The 21,340-nt window shown below is 39.2% G+C and overlaps 1 protein-coding gene across 5 annotated transcripts; it reads left to right on the forward strand.

Moving 5' to 3' along the window:
* The first annotated feature begins 5,095 nt into the window (after positions 1–5,095).
* Positions 5,096–10,309, forward strand: LOC108020746 (organic solute transporter alpha-like protein). 5 transcript variants are annotated; one of them, XM_036815845.3, is made up of 6 exons: positions 5,096–5,219; positions 8,349–8,679; positions 9,133–9,545; positions 9,604–9,734; positions 9,796–9,986; positions 10,100–10,309. In XM_036815845.3, the coding sequence occupies exons 2-6, from the start codon at positions 8,556–8,558 to the stop codon at positions 10,225–10,227; spliced, it is 987 nt and encodes a 328-aa protein (XP_036671740.3). In that variant the 5' UTR covers positions 5,096–5,219; positions 8,349–8,555; the 3' UTR covers positions 10,228–10,309. The 5 variants fall into 5 exon arrangements, with proteins under 5 accessions (XP_036671740.3, XP_065720525.2, XP_036671741.3 ...); XM_065864453.2 differs by having other exon boundaries at positions 5,155–5,290; XM_036815846.3 differs by having other exon boundaries at positions 5,156–5,399.
* Positions 10,310–21,340: the final 11,031 nt, after the last annotated feature.

Below are 21,340 nucleotides of genomic sequence, written 5' to 3' on the forward strand. Positions count from 1 at the left end.
AGTAGCCACGAGCAGTCGAGCAAATAAACTTCGATTTATCTCGACGTGAGTTGTGGTTTTGGCTGTTCCGAATCGTTACTTCCGGTGGTCCAACGATTGACCCGCGACTCGAATTCTAATCCTAAAAAAATATACCATTTTTCCGTTTTTAAATTATTTAAGATCGAAAGAATTTTAGTATAATTTTAAGTACGCAAGTATTTCAAAAATGCATTACCAGCGTTTCCCAAAACATTTATTCTTAGCATTTTATTTATTTGAAAAATGTTGTAAATATTGTTAGTGTATCTTACTTTTGACCAGTGATTTTTATTCTAATTATTAATTAAAAGTTCATTGTCTTTTTTTTAATTTGGTTAATATAAATTGTATTATTCAATTCTTTCTAAAATAAATTAATTATAAATAATGATGCATTATCAGCTTTTACCATAATACTTATTATTAGCATTTCATTTATTTGAACAATTGTTGTAAATGCTTTTAATATTATTTTTTTTAATTTCTATAGAGTATTGGTTTTATGAATTGCTGCCAAATGAACGATTCAATTGATTTACATTTATAAAACCCCGGAAAACGTACAGTTCACTTAAAAAACAAATTATTAAAGTTACTCGTTGGCCGTGGCTCTGCTATTGAACTTTTCAATGTGTGCGTTTTGAGCGGAAACGGAAATGCCGGCCATCGCAGTGCAAAAAGTAAAGCAGCTTGATGGAAGAGGCCAGCGTGTTTTGCCTTTGGCGATTTCGTTTCGGCCTTGGTCCAATGTTCTTACTGGCTTTCTTCTTGTTTTTGTGGGTCCACTGTGTCCTGTGTCATATGCAAATTCCAATTCATGAAAAACAGAAGAACCAAGAAAAAAGGAGAGGTCGGTAGAAGAATAATATAAATATCGATTAGTTAACATCAAACTAGCTGACAGGCTGACAAGGACCTTAAGGCGGCATTGAACTTGTCTAGCCGAGAGGGAGAAAGAGCTACTGTTTCCGGCCAATTCCCCCTCTCTGTCTAACTCTGTGCCCACCCACACAGACACCTCGGCAATGGCCTTTGCATGATTTAATTATTTGTAGCATACTTTTGTTCGCCGACCAAAAACTTCTCACCTGAATGCACACCGAAGTGGAAGCAAGTGGTGCAAAGTTTTGCCACTTCTGCATTCACCAGAAGTTGTTGTTTTGTTGAAGGACCGACCTCTGCGGTTTTGGGGCCGAGAATCCGGCTTTTTCTATGCGAGCCCGAATGTCTCAATTCATTTTACGCCACACTGCGCCACAAGTGGAGCGCACCATGCAAAAAAGGGCTGCCGATGCGGGTTTCGGGCCATGGTTTGGATACCCTATGTCTCAATGGGTTGAGGGTGTATCGGTGAGGTGATAATTAATGAAATATTAACAAGATTGTTATAAATATAGAAGAATTTCAGAAGGTTATGATTTCAATAGCTGATATTTGCATATACATTGTTCTTGAATTGAGAACATTCGTTCTTGAAAACCGTGGAAAAACATTTTGTGCTCAGATCAGAACGAGATGGTGAGAAGAGAAAAGATGAATTGAGTTTATTCAACAACTTTTTGATAAGTATACACTAGTGACTTATAATTTAGTTAGATAAGCAATTCATCTTGATTGATTTTAAGAACATTTTTAACTTAGATGACAAACTGATATTTTCATGTGTTCATGCAATCAGTTAGGTACTTTAAGATAAATATGTTTGCCATTGATTTATGTGTAGTACACATTGAGTACATAGCCAAGTCTTCAATATATTAGATGTGGGTACAGTTAGATTTAAATGATCTCAAAGACCAATGGTCACAGCTCATTGCCACGTAAATTTGAAAGTTCCCGTACCTTTAAGTATGCATTCAACCCACGTAGTAGTGAGTATCTCCAATTCGACTTGGTCCACCAAGGAGTAATTTCTTGATCTGAATGGGTTTCGGGTCTGCCATTTGGGACAAAAAATAAAACAAAACAGGGTTTTTGGGGGTGGCGGCAAAAGTGCAAGCAACGCAGAAAAGGACTTCGGCATCATTACAATTTGTTGATTTGCTTCGTTAAACAGCAAACAACACGGGCGAAAGGCGAAAGTCTGAGGATGAAAGTGCGGACTGAAATTGAAACAACGGCGACAGTTGAATGAATCAGGGGGCATAAAGACCCGAGAAATGAACGCCAAGTCAGCCCTGGGCCAGGCTCCCCATCATCTCATCTCGCCGTCAACGTCTTTTTGTGTTATTCAAATGGCGACTGCATTGTTGCTTATTTGCGAAAAAGCAAGCGCTAAAAAATGAGCAAAATAAGAAAACATGAAAACCCAAAGGCGGCAAATAAACAGTGGCGGGAAAATGAAAACCGACAAGGAAAAGCTGGCGAGGCGCTGAATCCATGACGTCGCCTTCAAAGGCGTCGCCCCGGGGCCCCGAAAATTTTATCTTTTCTTCAAAAAGCGTGGGAGTTGGCATGGCCGCTGGCCCCCTTTTTCAAAAGGGGGTTAGATTCAAAGCCGGTTGGACTCAAAGGAGCTGCGAGGCGGAGGTTGCAGTGGGCTTTCAGGTAAGAAATGGTGGCAAGCAATCATCACTGACAGCAAACAAGGAATTCAGAGCGGGTTTCCATAGTGTTTTCTAAGAATTTTATGAGTCTACGGGAAGATTTGTTTTGCATATGCAATACTTTTTCACAAAAGCAGACAGAAAGCGAAAATGTATAGAGTATGGGCATATAAAGTAAGTTCTCCTGGATATTTTAATGTTTTCCTACAAGCAGATACCTTTTGAAAATAGGCCCTTTTATAAAGAATTCTTGGGATTACACTTTAGACAGACCTGCTTTGAATTCATATTACATCTATAATTTTTCTTTAGAAGTCATCTTAATGAATATAAAGAACTCAATGGAAGTTTATTGGGGCTTTTCCGAGAAAATTAACTGTGTGCAAATATTTTCCACAGAAACCTCTTGAACTAAAAATATTTTCTTGTGCTATCTTATTTTCTGGTTGCACCCAAACCCACACAATTGTAAAGCTATAATTCCATGCTTATAAATAAATATTCACAACTCAGAAGTGACAGAAAAAATTGTTTATCTTTGTTTACAGCCATAACTTTCAAACTGTTCCATTAAATCAGTTTGCAAACTTTGCTCCGAGAAAGTCCTTCTGTTCTCGTTGCCCTTTTCATGCTGACCGCCTTTCACTTTCTCCCTTTTCGATCTGCTCCTCTAATTGGCCTTATCACTCCTGACCCTCTTTACACAATTAGATTTATTTGCAAATTATAAGTGAAATTGCATGGCCTGCCATCATAATTTCTTTTTATGAGCCTCCGCCGCAGCTTCTGCAATAAAAACGTGCCCACTTGGCAGTTCGCATTCGAGGCATAATTTATTGCATAATTTTTGGGTTGAATAATTAGCATTTAAGTTTAGATTGGTTACAAAAAGTGCGAGCGAAGAGAGATGGCAAAAAAGGTTCATCGGACCGCTCATTAAATTAGTGAGCGGATGTGCCTTAGATTTGCGTTTTTTGATATACCCACCCCTCGGGCTGTGTTTTGGACTCGAAGTCCACTCGGCTTAATGGCGTTTCTAATGACTTTAATTTAAATATCAAATTTTATGGGAATTGCTGTGTTCGACTGCCGGCTTCGGTTAATATAATCGGATAAGGTTTTCACTCGGGGGCGTGCATTAAGAGCTGATTGATGCGCCATTGGAAACTTCAATGTATGCCACGATATTCCCTGAATTATGGTCCCTGGGGTCCGTATCGAACACTGGGAAAAATAATTATCCCCTGGTTAGACATGTTAATTGGTTCTGCTGGAATGGAAACCATAAGTTCTGGACGCACCAATAAGCTGATGGCATTTCTCTATACAAATTAGCTTTTAGCTTAAGTGCCCAGCGATGGCGATGAATATTGGGTTGGTCAGACCGGAAGACAGGATTGCAATTTTCTCAATTGCACAGTGGGTTAGAAAGCTCTTAAACTGAGGGAAATATAAGCAGTTGATTGCACTAAAAATATATATTTTATATGTTACTAAAAATATATTATATTCATTATATTACTAAAAATATATATTTTAGTTTCGTATTCTTTGTCTGGCTGAAAGTTTTATAATTGTAAAATGTTTAGATAATCAATTTAAAATAGTAACGAATTTATATAATTTTTATAGAATTGCTTAATAATTTTTATTTTTTATGGATAATCAATAAGATTTGTTAACGATTTAATATAAATCTACACAGAGAAAATTCTGACGTTCTCATCTGAGTTGAAAATGTTCTTAAAAATTGAACGATATTTGTAAGTTGAAAATGTTATTTATATTGTTATTTATATTGTATGTACAAATAAACTATTAGTTCAGTCCTTAGTGTATACTTATCAAAAATTTGTTAAATAAACTCAATTTAACTTTTCTCTTCTCACCATTTCGTTCTTATATCGATACCGAAATGTACTTACACGGTTTTTAAGAACGAATGTTCTCAATTCAAGAACAATGTTCTTGGACACTTCTCTCTGTGTATATCAGTTTTTCGTCGTAATATTGAACCGTACTCCAACAGGAATGATTTTAGATATAGTTAATAGTATTTTATTTAAAACTAAATAACAAGATATGGGTAACGCTAAAACTAAATCACGCCGCATTACTTTTGAAAGTAAATATTAGAAAAAGATTATTTTTGACTCTTAAAAAGCCCAAGATATGGTCCATTGGCCTAAATTTTCACTTTCCATTGCAGAGATATTTTTTAATTTCGCAACTCTTATACCAACGTGTTAGCAGGACAAGCCTCTTTATGTGCCACTTCAGCTGGCCAGAGCAAACGCTTTTTGATCGGCAAATAAGCAACTTCCGCAACAAGCGAGTGTTAAGAAAACTTTTCCCGCAGCAGAGTTTGAAATCGACAAATGACGATTAGCACATCGCGTCAGCAGGTGTGCCTGTGTTGTGGTTATTGCTACCGCTATTTTCTGTTTTGGCCGAAACGAACACACACAGCCATATGCCATATAGCCAAGTGCCGACTTTTAGCCCGTGGTCTGAGATGGGCGCATTCACGTTCGTGATCGGCATGGGCACTACAATATTTTGAGTTTCATTTTCAGTTGCTGAACAGAGCGCGAGCGAATAAGACACACGCGGCTAAAAAGTGCACAAAAAAGCTGAGAGCGAGTGAGAAGTGTAGGCAACAAATAAAAACGGGGAAAAGTGCACAAATTAAACAAAAATAATTCAACCAATTGCAGTGCCGAGTATTTTTATTGTTTATTGATTCCCCCCCATAATGTGTTTAACTCGTGATCGACCCTTAACATTACACAACCCCAGGCGAAATGAACAACTGAACAGTCGTGTGAACATGTAATGAATAATTACTCTGCATTTGTGGATGCCGAGGCAATCAACATGAATTAAAGAAAAGTCGAAATGCATATGACTTTAATTGAAACGCTGAAAACTATTCAATAAAGTGCAATGCCAAGGCTGCTTTGACGGTCAAGGTTACAATCAAGGAACTTAAAGCCGTATATGTTTGGTTTTTAAGCCAATTCTAAAACTATTTGTTTTTGTGATTTATCGTACAGCTTTGTTGACGGTTAATGAAGTGAATAAAAAATATTTAACTTATCTTACATGTTATTAACAGGCACAAAAGATATTAGCTCAGCCTAAATGGATTTTTTACGGGAAGTCTGTGCTTTACACAAACGATTCAGGGAATTTACAAGATTGTTTTGGCTTTCAGCTTCGAAATGGGCGATAATAGGGAGTTGAAACACATTATCGTACAAGCGAAATAATTAAACTTTTATCTAGATAGCTGGCATTCCCAAGTGTCTTGACTTGACACGTTGTCTAATGAATTGCTGTCTTCGGTGACTGCAGACGGGAAAATTCCCCGCATTCGCAACTCACTTTGCGCAAATTCCTCTTGAGAATTTCGGCAAGGAAATGATTTGCTTTGTCGACCAGAAAACAAATTACATTTTGCGGTCTGAGTTCTGATTTTGATTTTTCCCAGGCATTGCATCTGCACTTGCATTTGATTTTCGGTTATGGGTTCTACTTTATTTAGGTTTTGCAAGCATTTTCCGCTTTGCTCAATTTGCTTGAATTGCGTAAGGTCGCGTTTTTTGCCATTCGTTTTGTCTCGCCAAGGCATTTGAATTATGTTAGCCGCAAGAGCTCGGAAATATCTTGGCCAAGAGTCAGGGACGGCCACAAGATGACAGTGGGCTAAAAAATATGAGTGAAAAATTAAAGAGAAATCCCTCATTTAAAAGGGTTACCACAAAAAATGTGACAGAAGCACAATGCAAAACTTTATTCGTTTTTGGCCAATGTTTACATTTCATTTCGGCAATTCTCTGTGGCAATTTTCGGGAGAGTTAAGCAACTTTATTATTATTTTTACGAAACGCTTTTTGGGCCCACAAAGAATGACTGTTTATAAAAGTAGGAATTCAACCGGAAATTTTTTCAAATATATCTTTTGGGTATATATTGAAGATTAAGCTGGGATAACCGTTAATAAATATTTTCTATTTCGTGTACAAAAATAAAACTCTTGTTTACTCAGGTGACAATGTCTTTAATAACATTAGTCACCGTATTTTTTAGTGTAACTTGTTGTTTAAAATGTCTGTGTTACCTTTCTTAAGAGCACGTTTTGAGTATAGAGCTAAAAATATTTCTTAATATTTGGACATTTATATTTGCTGATTATGGCGTGCCAAATCCATTTGCGAACTGTTAAAATTCCATCCAATATATGCATATACTTTATGCTGATACTTGTATATAACATTTATGACGCTTATTTTCGCGGTTTGTTTTACGCACCTTAGAATGTGCTAAACAAAAAACGAATCCGCGAATTTTGTGCTAATTACTGGAAAAATGATTTATGGCGCTTTGTAAATTAATTATGGATGTGCTCTTTTTTCGCCAACTGACGAAATTGGATCGTCGGATGGGTTGTGATCTCTGGCTGTCGGCGATAAGACATGATTCTACCTCACTTCCCCATCTTCGGATTACGCTGAAGTCTGAGACTTAATTGAGGTCAGATCGCGGGGACTTTGACACGTTTTCGGAGCAGAGCTGAAGGTCGTTGTTGGTGCTGCGAGATGTTGAATCATGTTTTTAGTGCGTTTACAGGCACTTTCAACACGGTGTTGTATGCGTTATTACTGTGCAAAAATATAAAACCAGTTTGGGAATGGACAACAACAAAGAGATTACATAACGCGCTGTGCAATGGGGCAAGCTACTCGTAAAATTTGTTTTGGTATGGCCGGTCTGCTACCTGCCTATGCTTTCGAAAACCAGTTTGAATTTGGAAGCCCCACTCGGTCTCTTTTATTCCAAAATACTGGATGGACTCACTTCAATCGCCTAAGGCTCCAATCACGTGCTCGTCTCCTCAGACTAGTTATAAACAGCTGGCTTAAGTTTCAGCCAACGACTTAACGAGGTTTATATGCTCTTTCAACGTGTTAACTCAAACTCCAGCTATTTTGAAATTTTTAATTACGTTTGTTATAGTTGCATGGAAAAGGCACATTTTAGGGTAATGAGTGCAAGCAAAACAAATAGTTTAAATTTATCTGGAATTTTGTAAAGTTTTAATATTATAATATATATATTATATAACTTTGCAGCAAAGGTTTGTTTATTTTCTAAAAGAGCATTTGATAACGTATTACACAAAATGGGTTTCTAATCTCCGGTCTTCGTTTGTCTTTCAATGAATTATTTATCGGAATCGGAATCAGATCGGAAATTTTGGTGGCTGTCTGTATTAGTGGTACGCAGTTGATCATTTGAATACCGTCTACAAACATGAATTTTGTGCAGATCATTGTGAATTTTTATTAGTTTGATTGGGTTTGCTGTCACGTGAGTGTTTGGATACTCATATAAAAATGAAGCATAAGGCGTTACTCTTCTCAGTTGGCTCTGAACCTTCCAAGGTTGATTAAGGTCTTGGATAAGGATTCAGGGAACTTCAGATGACAAGAAAGATGTGTCATCGTAGCTTCTTTTCACCACTAATAAGTAAATTTTCCTCATGGGATCGTGCTTGAGAGTATTAACACCTGGTCTAGACTTTTGTTTAGCGTATATTAACTATAATATATTTTATTAATTTCTGCAAACAAGCCGTGTCAATTTGAATATAGTCAAGTGCATTGCCTCAATTTCTTATCAAATCAGTTAATAACCGAAAAATACTGCACAATTCTCTCACTTTCACCTGACTCGGTTAATAACTCCTCTTTTTGTGTTCCCTATTTTGCTGGACAGCACTCACATTGCGAATATACAACAGCAAACGCAAACTTTCAGATACATCTATGAGTGCTAATAAAGTGTAAAGTCTGCTAACTGGCATAGTGTGAACAGTGATAAAGATGTGAAGTGAAGTGTCTTAGCTTAAGCGAAGGAAACCAGGAAGTATTGCACCAGCTTGCCCCAGTTTGAATTTATCACCTTAATTACAAAAGCCGCACGATGAATGCCACCGAGGACTATATATTGATGGACCCGACGGAACAGATATCGCAGACTTTGGATCTGCAAAAAAATGACACACATAACCAGCGAACACACCCCACAGTGGAAGAGTATTATGAAAGTGAGTACAAGATTTGCAATATATATATCTAACTATATATATATACTGCACGAAACAAAAATTTGTTATACCATAACTGATCCTTGGGTTACTGAAATAGTTTCTTGTTTGTTAACTCGATTGAATGGGTATACAAATACTTATTTACCTACCTAACACTGCATCTAAAGTTGTTAGGCAAAAATATTAACACCTATTACAGGCATATCTAAAGTTGTTAGAAAAAAGATCAAATTTTACAGGGTGTAGGCACTTTAAATTTGAGATTCGAGATATTAATAATAATCTAAGTTCATCAGTACTTTGATTTAGGTTAAAAAGGTATATGAAACACCAAATCAAATTTCCTTAACCACCTTACTTACTCGTAGACTTATAGAAGTAGTTCGTGTTGCTTCCTAGGACCCCATCCTCTGCTCCCGACTAATTGGGTTTTTGCCAACTCACTTACAGACATGACTGCCTTTCTCAGCCTCGCCATCTTCATAGCCAGTCTGCTGACCATCCTGAACATCTGCATCTTCTCCACGACGGTCTCACGGCTGCGGCGTCACCTGAACACCCCGCTCTTGAGGCCATCTATTATAATGGTCGGTCTGTATCCGATTATCTCGCTGGCTGCCCTGGTTACCATCCTGGTGCCCTACTCCTGGTTCGCCTGCCACACGGTGATGCACGTGATGTTCATGGTCGGAGGACCGGTGTTCCGTACCCTGCTCTTCCGTTACGTAAGCTCGGAGCAGAACTACGTGAAGGAGACGGGCGGCGAGGCGGTGCAACTTAATACTCCACCTTGCTGCTGCTGCTGCCTCTGCCTGCCGCTGGTAATTCCCACCAAGGCGAAGCTCTGCATCTCCAGATACATGGTATGTGGGAAAATAGGATTTATAAATAAGTATTATTTTGTATAACGCTATGTTTTAGGTCTGGCAAATGCCCTTCTGGCAGGGGTCCATCATGCTGGTAATGAACATCCTGTACTACCGGGACATTCAGCTGTACCACCAGGTCATGTACTTCTTCATCCCCTTCATCGTCTGCTCCATTGTCCTGGGGTAAGTTATTACTTTTAGTGTATTTAATTATATTCTAAACTGAGTTGGTATTCAAAAACAGCGTTTGGTCCCTTCAAATCACGGTGCGGGCGATTACCAAGCTGCGGGGCGACTATCAGCTGAGGAAGAAGATGTTCTGCCTCCAATTGGTGGTGATGTTGTGCAAACTGCAGTACCTGGTCCTTTACGATCAGCTAGATGGCATCAAAATGGGCGGGGAGTATCCCATCAACCACACCATCTACAAGCAAAGTGAGTTTTTTATTTGGTGGTTTCTTTCTATCTATCTATCAGCAGATTCTAGATCAATTACGAAATTTAGAAATTAAAAAATATATGCTAATTTATTATTTGACCTATTTCAGCTATCATTAATATCCTTATCCTAGTGGAAATGGTGCTGGTGTCCATGATGGTTCAGAGTGCGTATCGCACTCCCATTCAGGTTCAAATCGATGAGGTCAATAAGGAAAAGGAAGTAACTCGCATTTGAGTCATTTTGCGGATGATGGAGCTTTAGTAGAAAGTAGCAAAATATTGTGATAAATTTAATAAAGAAAAAGTAGTTAAATTTATATGGAAATAGCTTGAAAGCTATTTTTGGAAATCCTAATGTTAACGTAGTTTTCTTAGAGTAATTTTTGACAACAGAATGAAGTATTGCCTGTAAATCAAACTTGCAGTCGAGCTAAATCTTACTCGACTAGCTGGCTTAACAAAAAGCGTCACAAATCATGTTTTCCATCTCAACACGGTCTGGAATGGAGGAGCCACCCCCTGGAGGAACCACCCTCACCCAACCCCCTTTTAGCCATGCGAGTCGCGTTTGGCTCATAATTCTCCCTGCGGCCTTGCAGAGGGTCGAGATCCGTTTTACATTTTTCAACAGGACAAACAAAACGCTGGACGACTTAGGCCAAATGCCCAAGTGCCATAAAAATACAATAAATATAATATATCTCCTTTCTGTTTAGATAGCCTTTTTGGATAACTCAATTGCTGTCGCAACGCGGCCATAGGCCAGAAGACGTGGCAACTCGGGCTTGAAAATGCTAGAAAATATATGGGGAAAATTCAGAAGATGGGCCAAAATTATTATTGGGAGTGGCAGAACCCGGAGCTGGGGCAACATAAACAACAATTGCGTACTGCAAGGCAGTGCGTAGAAATTTATGATTTATTTGAAACGAAAGTACATTGTGCTCTGCCCAAATAAATCACACTAAAGATGCTGCCAGCTCAAAAACCAAACGAAGTGGGGGGAGAACAAGGGACAGGAGGTGGTTGTTTGGTGGGGGAAGGACCAAGGCCACCGGGCAATGAAAATCAAATATAGCACTAGGAGAGAAATTTTCACTAAACTGGGGATACCCTTAGAAGGCAGGGGGTCTTCAAAACTACTGTGTCAAAACCATTTTCAATATGGCTTAAGTGTGCAATCAAGTTGCTGGTTGCTTTACTATCTCAAAGTTTTATAGAGTCTATAGAGTCAGGATATGATCTTAATAATGTCTTTGCTTGAATAATTCTTTTTTGTTCAATTTTTTTTATAATACATTTGTAAACCGATGTATCTTGTTTCTAAAATAAGTTTTTAATATCTAATATAAATGACCAACCTTCCTATTAGTAATATTCTGATGTTCTAATTTTTAAGAAATGTAAATCCTGTAAAACTAATCCTGTAAGCCAAAGCAAGTATATAGAGGGTATCAAAAGGCTGTCTTAGTCTGCCAAGAGGATGTCGTGAAGCGGGGGTTTCGAGCAGCCAAGTGCCACGGTCGTCGTGGCTGGGCATGGTTATCTTATCGCTCTTTTATGATGTACACAACGCCGCAGAACGCCAGCTATGAGCCGCCCATGGCAGCCAAAGTCCTGGGCCGCCATTCCACTCCCCCTGCCACTCATCCCCAGAAAACCCTCTTGGCCCGGTCGAGATGTCGCTTTTTATGAAGACGCTTGTTTGCTCGGTTTGCCAGAGCTTTGGCTGCTATCCTGTTGGCTCTGACTCGACTGAGGCAAGTAAATCAGATTAAGTATCCGCTGCTCATTTTGATGAGTTGTGGAGACGACCAGCCAACGAACCTTAGCGCGACTATTCATTGCGACTCTTGATTTCATATTATTCCCTTTTGCCGCATGTGGCGAGTGGAAAGTTTTAATTGAAGGCAGCAAGGCATTTATATTTCATTTTAAACTTTGTTGAAGTGCTCTAGAAAAATTATTGTCGATAGAAGGCATCTATCAAGGAAAGGCATCTATAAAAATAAAAGACTTACCCTTTTAATAGCAATACATAAAGTGAAACATTGAAGAATAAATTTCAACTCATTGTTGTCAGATGTCGTGAAAAAGCAAAACAATTACACCGCTTTAATAGTTTCAGCTCACTTTTATCTAAGCCTCAGAGGATTTTAAATTAAATGACTTATGACACGATATATTATTTTGCATATTTTATCACTTAGGTATTTATCGGATGGCGAATCGATTTCTTTCAGAGCCTAAGCCTGAAGGTGGGCAACAAAATTCGGTTGAAACCGAACTTTGCCATTTTTATTTCGGCCCAAAACAACTTGAATTTCATATAGCACACTCTTCGGGTGCATATAAAATTCATAAAGCTTTTGCGGAGGGGAAAGTTGTAGGACTGCAAAATTAAAGAAACCACTTCTGTGTTTGCCACCCACTTGAAGTCGCTTCTGTCTGCCTTTGTCTACGCTTCTTGGCCCTGTCCAAACACGTTAGGCCCTCCGTTCGGACGGTAAGAGGGATTGGCTGAAAGCTGTCTGGGCCCCGCTGTCAGTCTGTGTCTTATGTCTTATGTCACTGGCCATTAGACGCCATTCGAGGCCTTTAAGATCTGCCCGCTTTTGCAGTGTCTTTTTAAATCCCCAAATGGACCAATTTCAGGACTACGTTATGGCGACAACACTTAGACAAATTAAATAATGCGCATACGCAATGTGGTGCCGCTTCTTAATTTTCGTAATAGAAATTATAACACAATATTTGTCATTCACAGGCAATTTAACAAATTCGAGTAGCAGCTCATCGCCCGGAATCTCATTTCTCATTCGCCTCCTTTCCGCCGAGTCGGTATTTTCCCCCACTTTTGCTCCCCAGGAATTTTATGATTATTGACAGCCCATTTTCGTTGACTTGACTCTGCTTTCCGCTTTCTTCTCAGATTTTACTTCGTTTTATGCAGCTTTCTCTTGGCCTTTGTTTAAGGAGAACCTGCCTTCTGTGCGAACCATTTCGCTGGTGCTAAGTAAATAAGTTTTATGACATTTCTTTCCTACTGCTTGTCGTTGTTTCTGATGCCTTAGCCTCGTAAAATCGCAAACGTCTGCGCCTTATACTTGATTGATTTCAATGGTGGAGGTTGACGCCTGATTTGCGCCACTTGCTGATGGTCGAACATAGGGATCAATGGGGGAATAATTCATGGGCTGTACTGCGAAAGGCCCCAACTCCTAGCTTATGTAATACCACTAGAGTTCGAGAGGGGACAAGAATAATAATGTACGCCCTCAGGGGTATTACATTCGTATGCTTTTTAAGCCTTATATACCTTATATACAGGAATTTCTTATCAAATTAGGCAAATATACTTTCCCATAATTTAATTAAAAATCGGGCAGCCAACGTTGACTTTTCCGGCCCCAAGTCAGCAGGCCAACCATCCACACACACTTGACTATTCCGTAAGCCGAGAATTAATTAATGTTAAGCAGCGAAGAGTGAAGCGGCCATAAGAAAAATATTTGCGCATGTTCCGGCATAATTAAAAGGGTTTGCCAACTGTTCCCGCTGGTTTTTTCGGCCATCCCCAAAGAAAACGTTAAGAAAAATATGCCTAAGCACTTTCGGTCGAGTTTTGATTTTTTGTATCAAATTAGCAGTCAGTTTAACTTCGTGGTCGACAAAGAACATTACCTGTAAACCGAAGAGAGGCTGAGAATAGTAAAACAAAGTCTTTTATGCCTAAAATGTTTTTATTTAAAATTAAAAAAAAATATAAATTAAAAATCTATTAAATATAATAATATATATAATAAAATCCTTCATCTATTATTTTTATAAAAATCACTACATATTGTTCTTGTATACCTTGTGATATTTTCTGTACTCCCTAAAAAGACAATATTCCTACTCCTTCCCTTGGCCACACATCCCAAGGACCCGAAACCGTCGGAAAAACCAGGAGGACCGGCTCAGCTTTAACGAGTATCCTGCTGGTCCGGCGGTCGTCTGGGAGTCGCAGCCTTATGCTGAGCACTCAGTTTAACAATGGCAAACAAGTAAAACGCTACGAAATCCGCTTAAAGAGCATTTGTATGTAATGGCAAGAAAGGAGCAAAAAGAAAGCGGGAAAGCAACAGCATCCAGGCTGCATTGCCATGCTAGAGTTTTCCGCTTTTTGCTGTTTTTCTTACACCTCGGCATGCCTCCATTAGAGGATTTTGCATAAGTGACAGGGCTGGCAGAGGCCCCGACTTTCCCCACTTTCTCCCCAGTCTCACCACCCCCATCAGCATATGTGCCCCTGTGTGAGTGGCTCGGATAAAGCCGGGCTAATGCAGCACACAGAGACAGGCATAAGGCGCTGGTAACACGACACGCCTGTCAAATGCTCCCCTGCCGAGGTCGATGGACATGGCCAGAGATACGGGTACACTGTGAGAAAGTGGATCGAGAATGTTGAAATATTTCAGTTTTTATATGATGTGTTAGGGTGGCCATTAAGGGTATCATTTCATAATGGCCACCATACAAGTACGAATAGTTATTTAAAAAATGTTTAATATATTTTATTTTATTCCATTATATATTCTTTAAGTATTCAATTTAAGCTATAAATTTAAATTAAAAATATTTTTACACTTTTAAAATATTTCTAGTCTTTTTGCGTTGCATTTTTTATTACAAAAACTGCTTAATATTCACAGGGTTATCTGTTCTTCTGTAATTATAACATTTGAAAATAAATATGTTTTTATTTTGCTATAATAATATCTGATCGAAAGAAAAGAATCTTTTTGATTTTCTTTTGTGTAGAAATATACAGACTCAGCTCTGGCGTAGCTCAATTGCATTAAGGCGTTGGGAAAAGTCGCAGCATCAGCAGAAACTACTTTAATTGAATGGGGACGCCACTGGGATATTCCGCCTCCATAGCAACAATTGTTCGGACCGTGGACCGTGATTGGATAAATGATTAAGTAGTTTGCAATTAAACCAGCGGAAACTTATTTTCGTTGAAGTTAATAAGTTTTTGGATTTAATTGAGCAAACTAAGTGGAAGTTTTTTATGCCAGCTGTCAGTGAAAATGATCCGATAAGTGATTAAAAGAGTGGTAAAGAAATTAATTTTTTACTCTGATATAAATATAATAATACACATTTTTGTGACCAACAAAAACAAAGTGTGTCGTTAAAGAGATTTATTAGTTTGAACGGTAGTCTAAGTTCAAAAGTATGCTTAAAAAATGTGATATTTTGTTATTTTAAATTACCTAGTATTTTATGTGCAATTCATTTTTTTTTAGCTTAAGTTAGTTTATGTAATATTGTTTATAAGGGTACGATTTTATTCAGAAGAACATATTTTAACCATATATTCCAAACCAATTTACTAAATCACACCCCCTGGGAGACTCTTTCCTTGCCAACTGGTTCCGCTTATGTGATTACTCTTACTATTAGTGAAGTGAGCCGATCCGGCCAAGTCCTTTTGGTTTTCCCACCTTGGCCCGAAAGGCCAACACGTCGGCTGTGTATAGTATATGGAGAGTAATAAACCATCAGTCAACGGCCCGGAACGCCGAAGAAATAAACACGGCATGAATAAATAGATTGGAGGCGCTGGCGACTGACCAACTCGAGGCCAAGTCCTCCAGCCAACCTCCCCCGGTCTGATGTCCTGGAGCGCAGCTGATCAAGGCTAATCAATTAAGTCCCACAAAAGCAATTTATTACAATACCTTGGTGAGCGAACAGAACCCTGTGTAATCGATGGAAAAGGTTGTTGGCCAAGCAAACATATGGTTCGAATAAAACCGTGTATAGTGTACATATTTAATCACAGCACAGTGAGATGAATGCTACTAAGATTAACACCCTAATCAATGGTTTAAAAAACAATAAATACCATTTGAAAACAATTCCTTTTTTGTATTGATCAAACCTTTAATCTTAAGAAAACATCTTTTTTTTTAAACTATTATGTTATCTGAAATGGAAAAGTATAATATTATTATTGTAGTTAAAAATAGTTCTTTAATTTTGTCAACATGCGCTTCTATTATGCATGCTATAATTAACTTTACTCACTTAATTTACTTTCTTTGTGGGTGTTTATAAGGGTAACTTCACACCAGAGATTTAGGATTCAACTGGCCAATTTGGCTAACCCTTTCGCCCGAAAGCCATTCCAGCTAGCCGCAGTCTGATGAAGACCATTGAGTTTCATGTGACCACAAAACTTTCGCTTGGCGGCGACTGCGAGGACACAATTGCCACATGAAGTGCGCAACATGGCCATAAAAATTTAAAACTACAAAGAGTCCACGGGAAACGAGGATGAAATGGTGTGGCGATGGCGGTGCCATTAAAGCACTCGAGGATGCGGCGCGTGTGCTCCGAGATCAGCATCATTAACACTATTTTCCCTAGGCGGTGCTTCAAAATGACGATGCCGAGGGGGTTTCGGTGGGTTAAGCCGGGATGGCGTTGCCCGGAGTTCGGCCAACGATGACACTGACAACTGGCTTCTAGTCAAGTCGAGTTTGGTTTAGTTTAGCTCGCCACAATCATTACGAACACTTAAGAACCCGCCCCAGGACGTTCCTGGCACAGCTCTGCTTTTGACACTGGTGTGGGGATTTCTGGGGGCTTTCCGGGTGGGGAGACACTCCAAAAAATAGGGGATAGCCACAGTGGCACAGCGCACTTCCATACACTTGCCACTGGATGTGGCGAAAGTGCCTGGGAAGTGGTTGAGTGTTTGCCCAGAGAGGCAGACATCAAGTAGTTGCCTCGTCCTGACAGTGAGTCCAAATAGAAATCCATTTAATTTTCAAATAGTGAAATGTTTGCCCACGCACACGCATGGTGGGAAATGTCCTGAATGCCGACTCCTTTCACCGTCCCAGCCAGATTCCCTTCCATAATGGCAAATGGTAAATTCAGCACTCGCTCTTTTATTTATGCAAAGGTGGGCCCCATTGTTCGCATTGTTTGCCGGACATAACTTGCATTCCCCTGGTGCTCTGCAGAGCCCCAACTGAAATGCAGGACCATGAAAAACTGAGGGTGGGTGTTAAAAATGATGGGGCTCTCCCATCCATTAATGAATAAATGAACGCCCAGGAGACAGGCGACTCAGCCTTGGAAAAAGAGGTGTTGAAAGAGGTATTGTGCTCAAGACAGAACCGGAAAATTTTAATTAAACAACATTTTAAATCAAATTTCAAGTGAAGTTGGGAAAATTGCTAGGGCAAAAACTATGTATATACTACTATTGTTCTTGTGTGATAAGTGCATCATAACAATTTAAGTACACACTTTGGTTAAAAGTATTGTTAAGTACTACTATTAAATAAAGCCTTTTCATTGTAAAATATTACCAATTTTAAATAATATATTATCTTAAAGTGCTGTCGCTAGTTGTTTTTATCTTAAAACGCTAAGACTACGCACTTTGGAAGGGCTTATCGATTTCCATATCTGGCCCCAGCAGCCTCGTTAATTATGGGCGTTAATTCAAAGATCAGGACCCCAACTCCCGCATCCCCAAGGGCCCATAAAGTTGGCTTTCCAATTGCATTATGGACCATCCAATTTCACAGACCCGTAACAGGGGTTTACGGTGGGGGGATTGGGTTACGCTCAGTAGTTCAGGTAAGCGTTGTGTGTGGGTGTATATTGGTGTGCTTATTTTGCATAATTGACTGTAAATGGAGGCCGCCGAAGTGTGGGTGTGTGCGTGTGCTTGCGGTTGTGTAATTGGCATTCGGCCTATCAGGCGTCCACGGTGCGTATGGGTAATGCTTTCGAGGCTTTAAACATCGCTAATTGCACGGCGAAATGGAGAAAGTAATAAACGAAGTGGGCGGCGGGCGGGGCAAAGCACGCACTTTTCGGGGCCTGTCATATCCACGAAATTCCGAGCCCATTAGCAAACAACTTTGGGTAAAGTACCCACAACAACAGAGCATAAAAATCATATTAATGGCCGTAGAAAAAGGCGCCAACTGAATTGTCTGGGGCACTGAGCTGCAGCATATAGGAATACGATATATTGGAATTATGAGCTAAACTTAATTATTAAAATATTTAAGATAATGATAAATAGAACAGAATTATGGCTTGTTTTTCAACAAAACGAATCTTTAAAATCCTATTATGATCAAAGTTTAAATCCTTGTAAGTGGAGTGAGGGACGGACTAGTTTGTTAAGCATACGTTTAAAATCTAATCTCTGGTCTTTTGACAGCTTGACATTCGGAGCTGTCAAATTGCGAGTGCCCTGCTGACCAGTGTAATGTGCGTTTGCCAAAATAAACACAAACACATGACAAATGGAATGGTTCGCTTGTATGCCTAACAATTCCACTCGCACACACACTCTTGCCCGGGTCACACCGACACACGCCCCCTTCCACGCCCACCATCTTAGTCCGAAAGGTCAGGCTTGTTGTTTTTGCTCTTGGCCTTTTTGGGTTTTTGGTTTTAGTGGCATTCGCTGTTGGCCGTTTCTCTGCGGGTGTCAATGTCGAACAGGACGTGGTGGGCGGTGGGCGGTGGGTGGTGTTAGGTGCCCCGCCCACCTCGACACTCACACACACGTAGCACATACGTGTCGGGCTGATTGCACATAAATTCTGGGTGTGTGTGTGTGCCCCTCGAATTTCCTCCTTTCGATTTTTTGGAGTAGGGAACGTTAATACAACGCATTTTGTTTACAACTTTTCACTTTCTGATTTCAGCTTTCTGTTTTTATTTGCCTTTCAGCTTGCAGCTCAGCATTTTCGTTGGCCGAGGAATTTTCCTATTTACGTGTTTTCCTTTCGCCTTCAGTTTGTTTATTTATTTGTTTCTTTATTTGCAGTTCCTGGAATTTATTTGTAAAGCTGTTTGGCTATTCATTTGACATTTGGCGTCAATGGATATTCGAATAAAGCCAAGTGGCAGCTGGGTCCGAAAAAGTACACCGAAAGAATAAATGCAACAATTAAATGTAGTATTACGTAGTGTTTCCATTCAATTTAGTAATATTTTAAAAGAAAGAATTTTTTTTATTTTTAAAAATATTACAAAGCTTTCATTTCAAAAAGCATCGTTTTTTATAGTGTTTAATGCCCTGCTAATACTCATTATTTGCATACACCTTTTTTTTTAAATATGAGAAAGTAATGGAAAATCCCTGTCCCTGTGGAACAGTTTGGCAAGCCCTCAACTGAAATCAATCTTAAATGCAACCCATTACTGTCACTTAAATTGCCTTTTACACATCCACACACTGTGACGTTGCCCATCAGCTTGATTTACTATTGCACAATTTTAATTACGTGGCAACGAGGCCTTAATACGTCGCATATATCAAGTGGGTACCGTATTGCAATTAATTTATGCCAAACGGCAGCCAAAGTAATTGCACAAAATTGACACAACCGCATGTACTGCGACTGGGAGAAGGGCTGCCTTTCTGGGAACCAGGATTTTGAGGAGTCGAGAGACATTATGCATGACTGCTGCTGGTCGAAAGCTAAGCTCCCGGCAATCCATCCGCATTGAAATAGAGCCAACTGGGCCACATCCATTAGTCCCCTGCACACATAGCATGCGAATGGCAACCAGCTACTCTGGGCACGTGCTCGCCAACAAGTAGGGATTGCAAGGATTGCGAGGATACATGCCCAGATACTTAGGCACTGCCAAGTGCAAGGCTGCCACTCACACATCAATGTCCCGGCCGAGTTGAATTACAAATGAGCCCTTGTCGAGACTTGCCAATGTCCTCTCGACATCCCAGTGAGAGGCTCCTGAGGTTTATCATTGTTGGCTATTGGCATTGAGTGCAGGAATCCGGAAACTACACGGGGAAAAACGGGATAAATGGTGCTCTGTATTAACGATATAATAGATTTTGATCGACTTACCCATCTAAAATCTCGAGATCTTTACAGTTCCACATAAAGGTGTCTAAAAGTATGCAACAAAATTTTATGATTAGTTTCTAACTTCCAGAGCCGTCTCATGATTTCTGATGGTATTATGATGTTTGCTTACTTTTCTACATTTAATTGATTTATTTTAAAAAGTCATGGCAACCTCTGCCTGTATGTTTTAATATAATAAGTAAATTCAAAAGATTTAAGTTAGTTGAAACAGAGGATGTATCATTATTATTATGTTATACGAGTATATTTGGAAATTTTTTTTATATAATAGAGTTATAGACTTCTTTAATAAATAGTTTCTGAATTATTTGTGGGTAAATTTGTATTAAAGTTGTCTAGAGTCTATTTCATTCATCTCAGAAACTATTTATTAAAGAACTCTATAAATTATTATATTTCACAAAGATATTACATAGTAAATAAAAATCGAATTTCGTTTTTTTCTGAGTCTCAAATATTGATACAAATTTTGTTAAAATTTTGTTTTGCAGTTGTTGGGGGTCTGGTGCCACGTAGATGTCAAAGTTCGACATCGACAGTGTGCAACATAAATATCAAATATCGTCGCCGTCGCCGTCGAAAGCAAAAGTTTCCAAAGTTTCGCCGGGCTTCCCTCAGTTTCCCTGGTTTGCTAGCTGCATTATTGCTGCTTTTTATCTGAGCCCCGGCAGACACTGGAATTCCCATTTTCTACCCCGTGTCGCATACATAATTAATAATTTTCTGCAATATTAATCGCTGGCAGACCTGCGCGCCCTTCAGAGCAATTCTTTTGTCGGAAAATATGTCTTTTGTTTGGCAGAGAAAGCGGCAATCAATGAAAGTGTCGGCCCAGCTTGTGTATAACACTCGCTTGAATTGTCCATGGAGTAATTGTTTTAAAAAGTGGTCTTAAAGAGGCAGCACAAATTTGATAATATTTATAAAGTTGAGTTAAAAAGTTTAACTTCCAGGTGAGTCTCCATAATTTCATCCTTGGCAAGAGGCAAGAAATTTGTTTCCAAAAAGTGCCTCATTATGGTAAGCCTCCCCCTCCCATTTCGAAGCCATTAACCATTACCCATTTTCAATAAATAAAACTCATGAAAACAGGAACGAACAAATTTGCATATTTATTTGACTTGTTTTTGTTGCCATTCATCGCCGTTTTGTGCGCGTAACTCAAGACGGAAAAACCAAATTAAAAAGTAATTTGAAAACCTTTAAACGCAAACGAAAGTAAATTATGCAAACATTATGGTTGAGGGTCCCCCAAACAAGGCAACAAAAACCAACCGGGAAAAACGAGAACACGTCCAGGAAGGACAGCTGAGACCCGGGGGAAGTGGGCGCCCAAGGAAAACTTAGCCAAGGTCACATGCGACATGGTTGCCATGGTTCATTTTCTCCGGCCATTTCCTCCCTTGGCCTAAATGC

The sequence above is a fragment of the Drosophila suzukii genome, chromosome 3, assembly GCF_043229965.1.
Source record: "Drosophila suzukii chromosome 3, CBGP_Dsuzu_IsoJpt1.0, whole genome shotgun sequence".
In the NCBI taxonomy this organism is placed as follows: domain Eukaryota; kingdom Metazoa; phylum Arthropoda; class Insecta; order Diptera; family Drosophilidae; genus Drosophila; species Drosophila suzukii.

Coding starts and splice junctions, on each gene's coding strand:
- LOC108020746 (XM_036815845.3), top strand. CDS start 8,556: ATGAATGCCACCGAGGACTATATATTGATGGACCCGACGGAACAGATA. Junction 8,680..9,132: donor AGTGGAAGAGTATTATGAAA/GTGAGTACAAGA, acceptor ACTCACTTACAG/ACATGACTGCCTTTCTCAGC. Junction 9,735..9,795: donor GTCTGCTCCATTGTCCTGGG/GTAAGTTATTAC, acceptor ATTCAAAAACAG/CGTTTGGTCCCTTCAAATCA.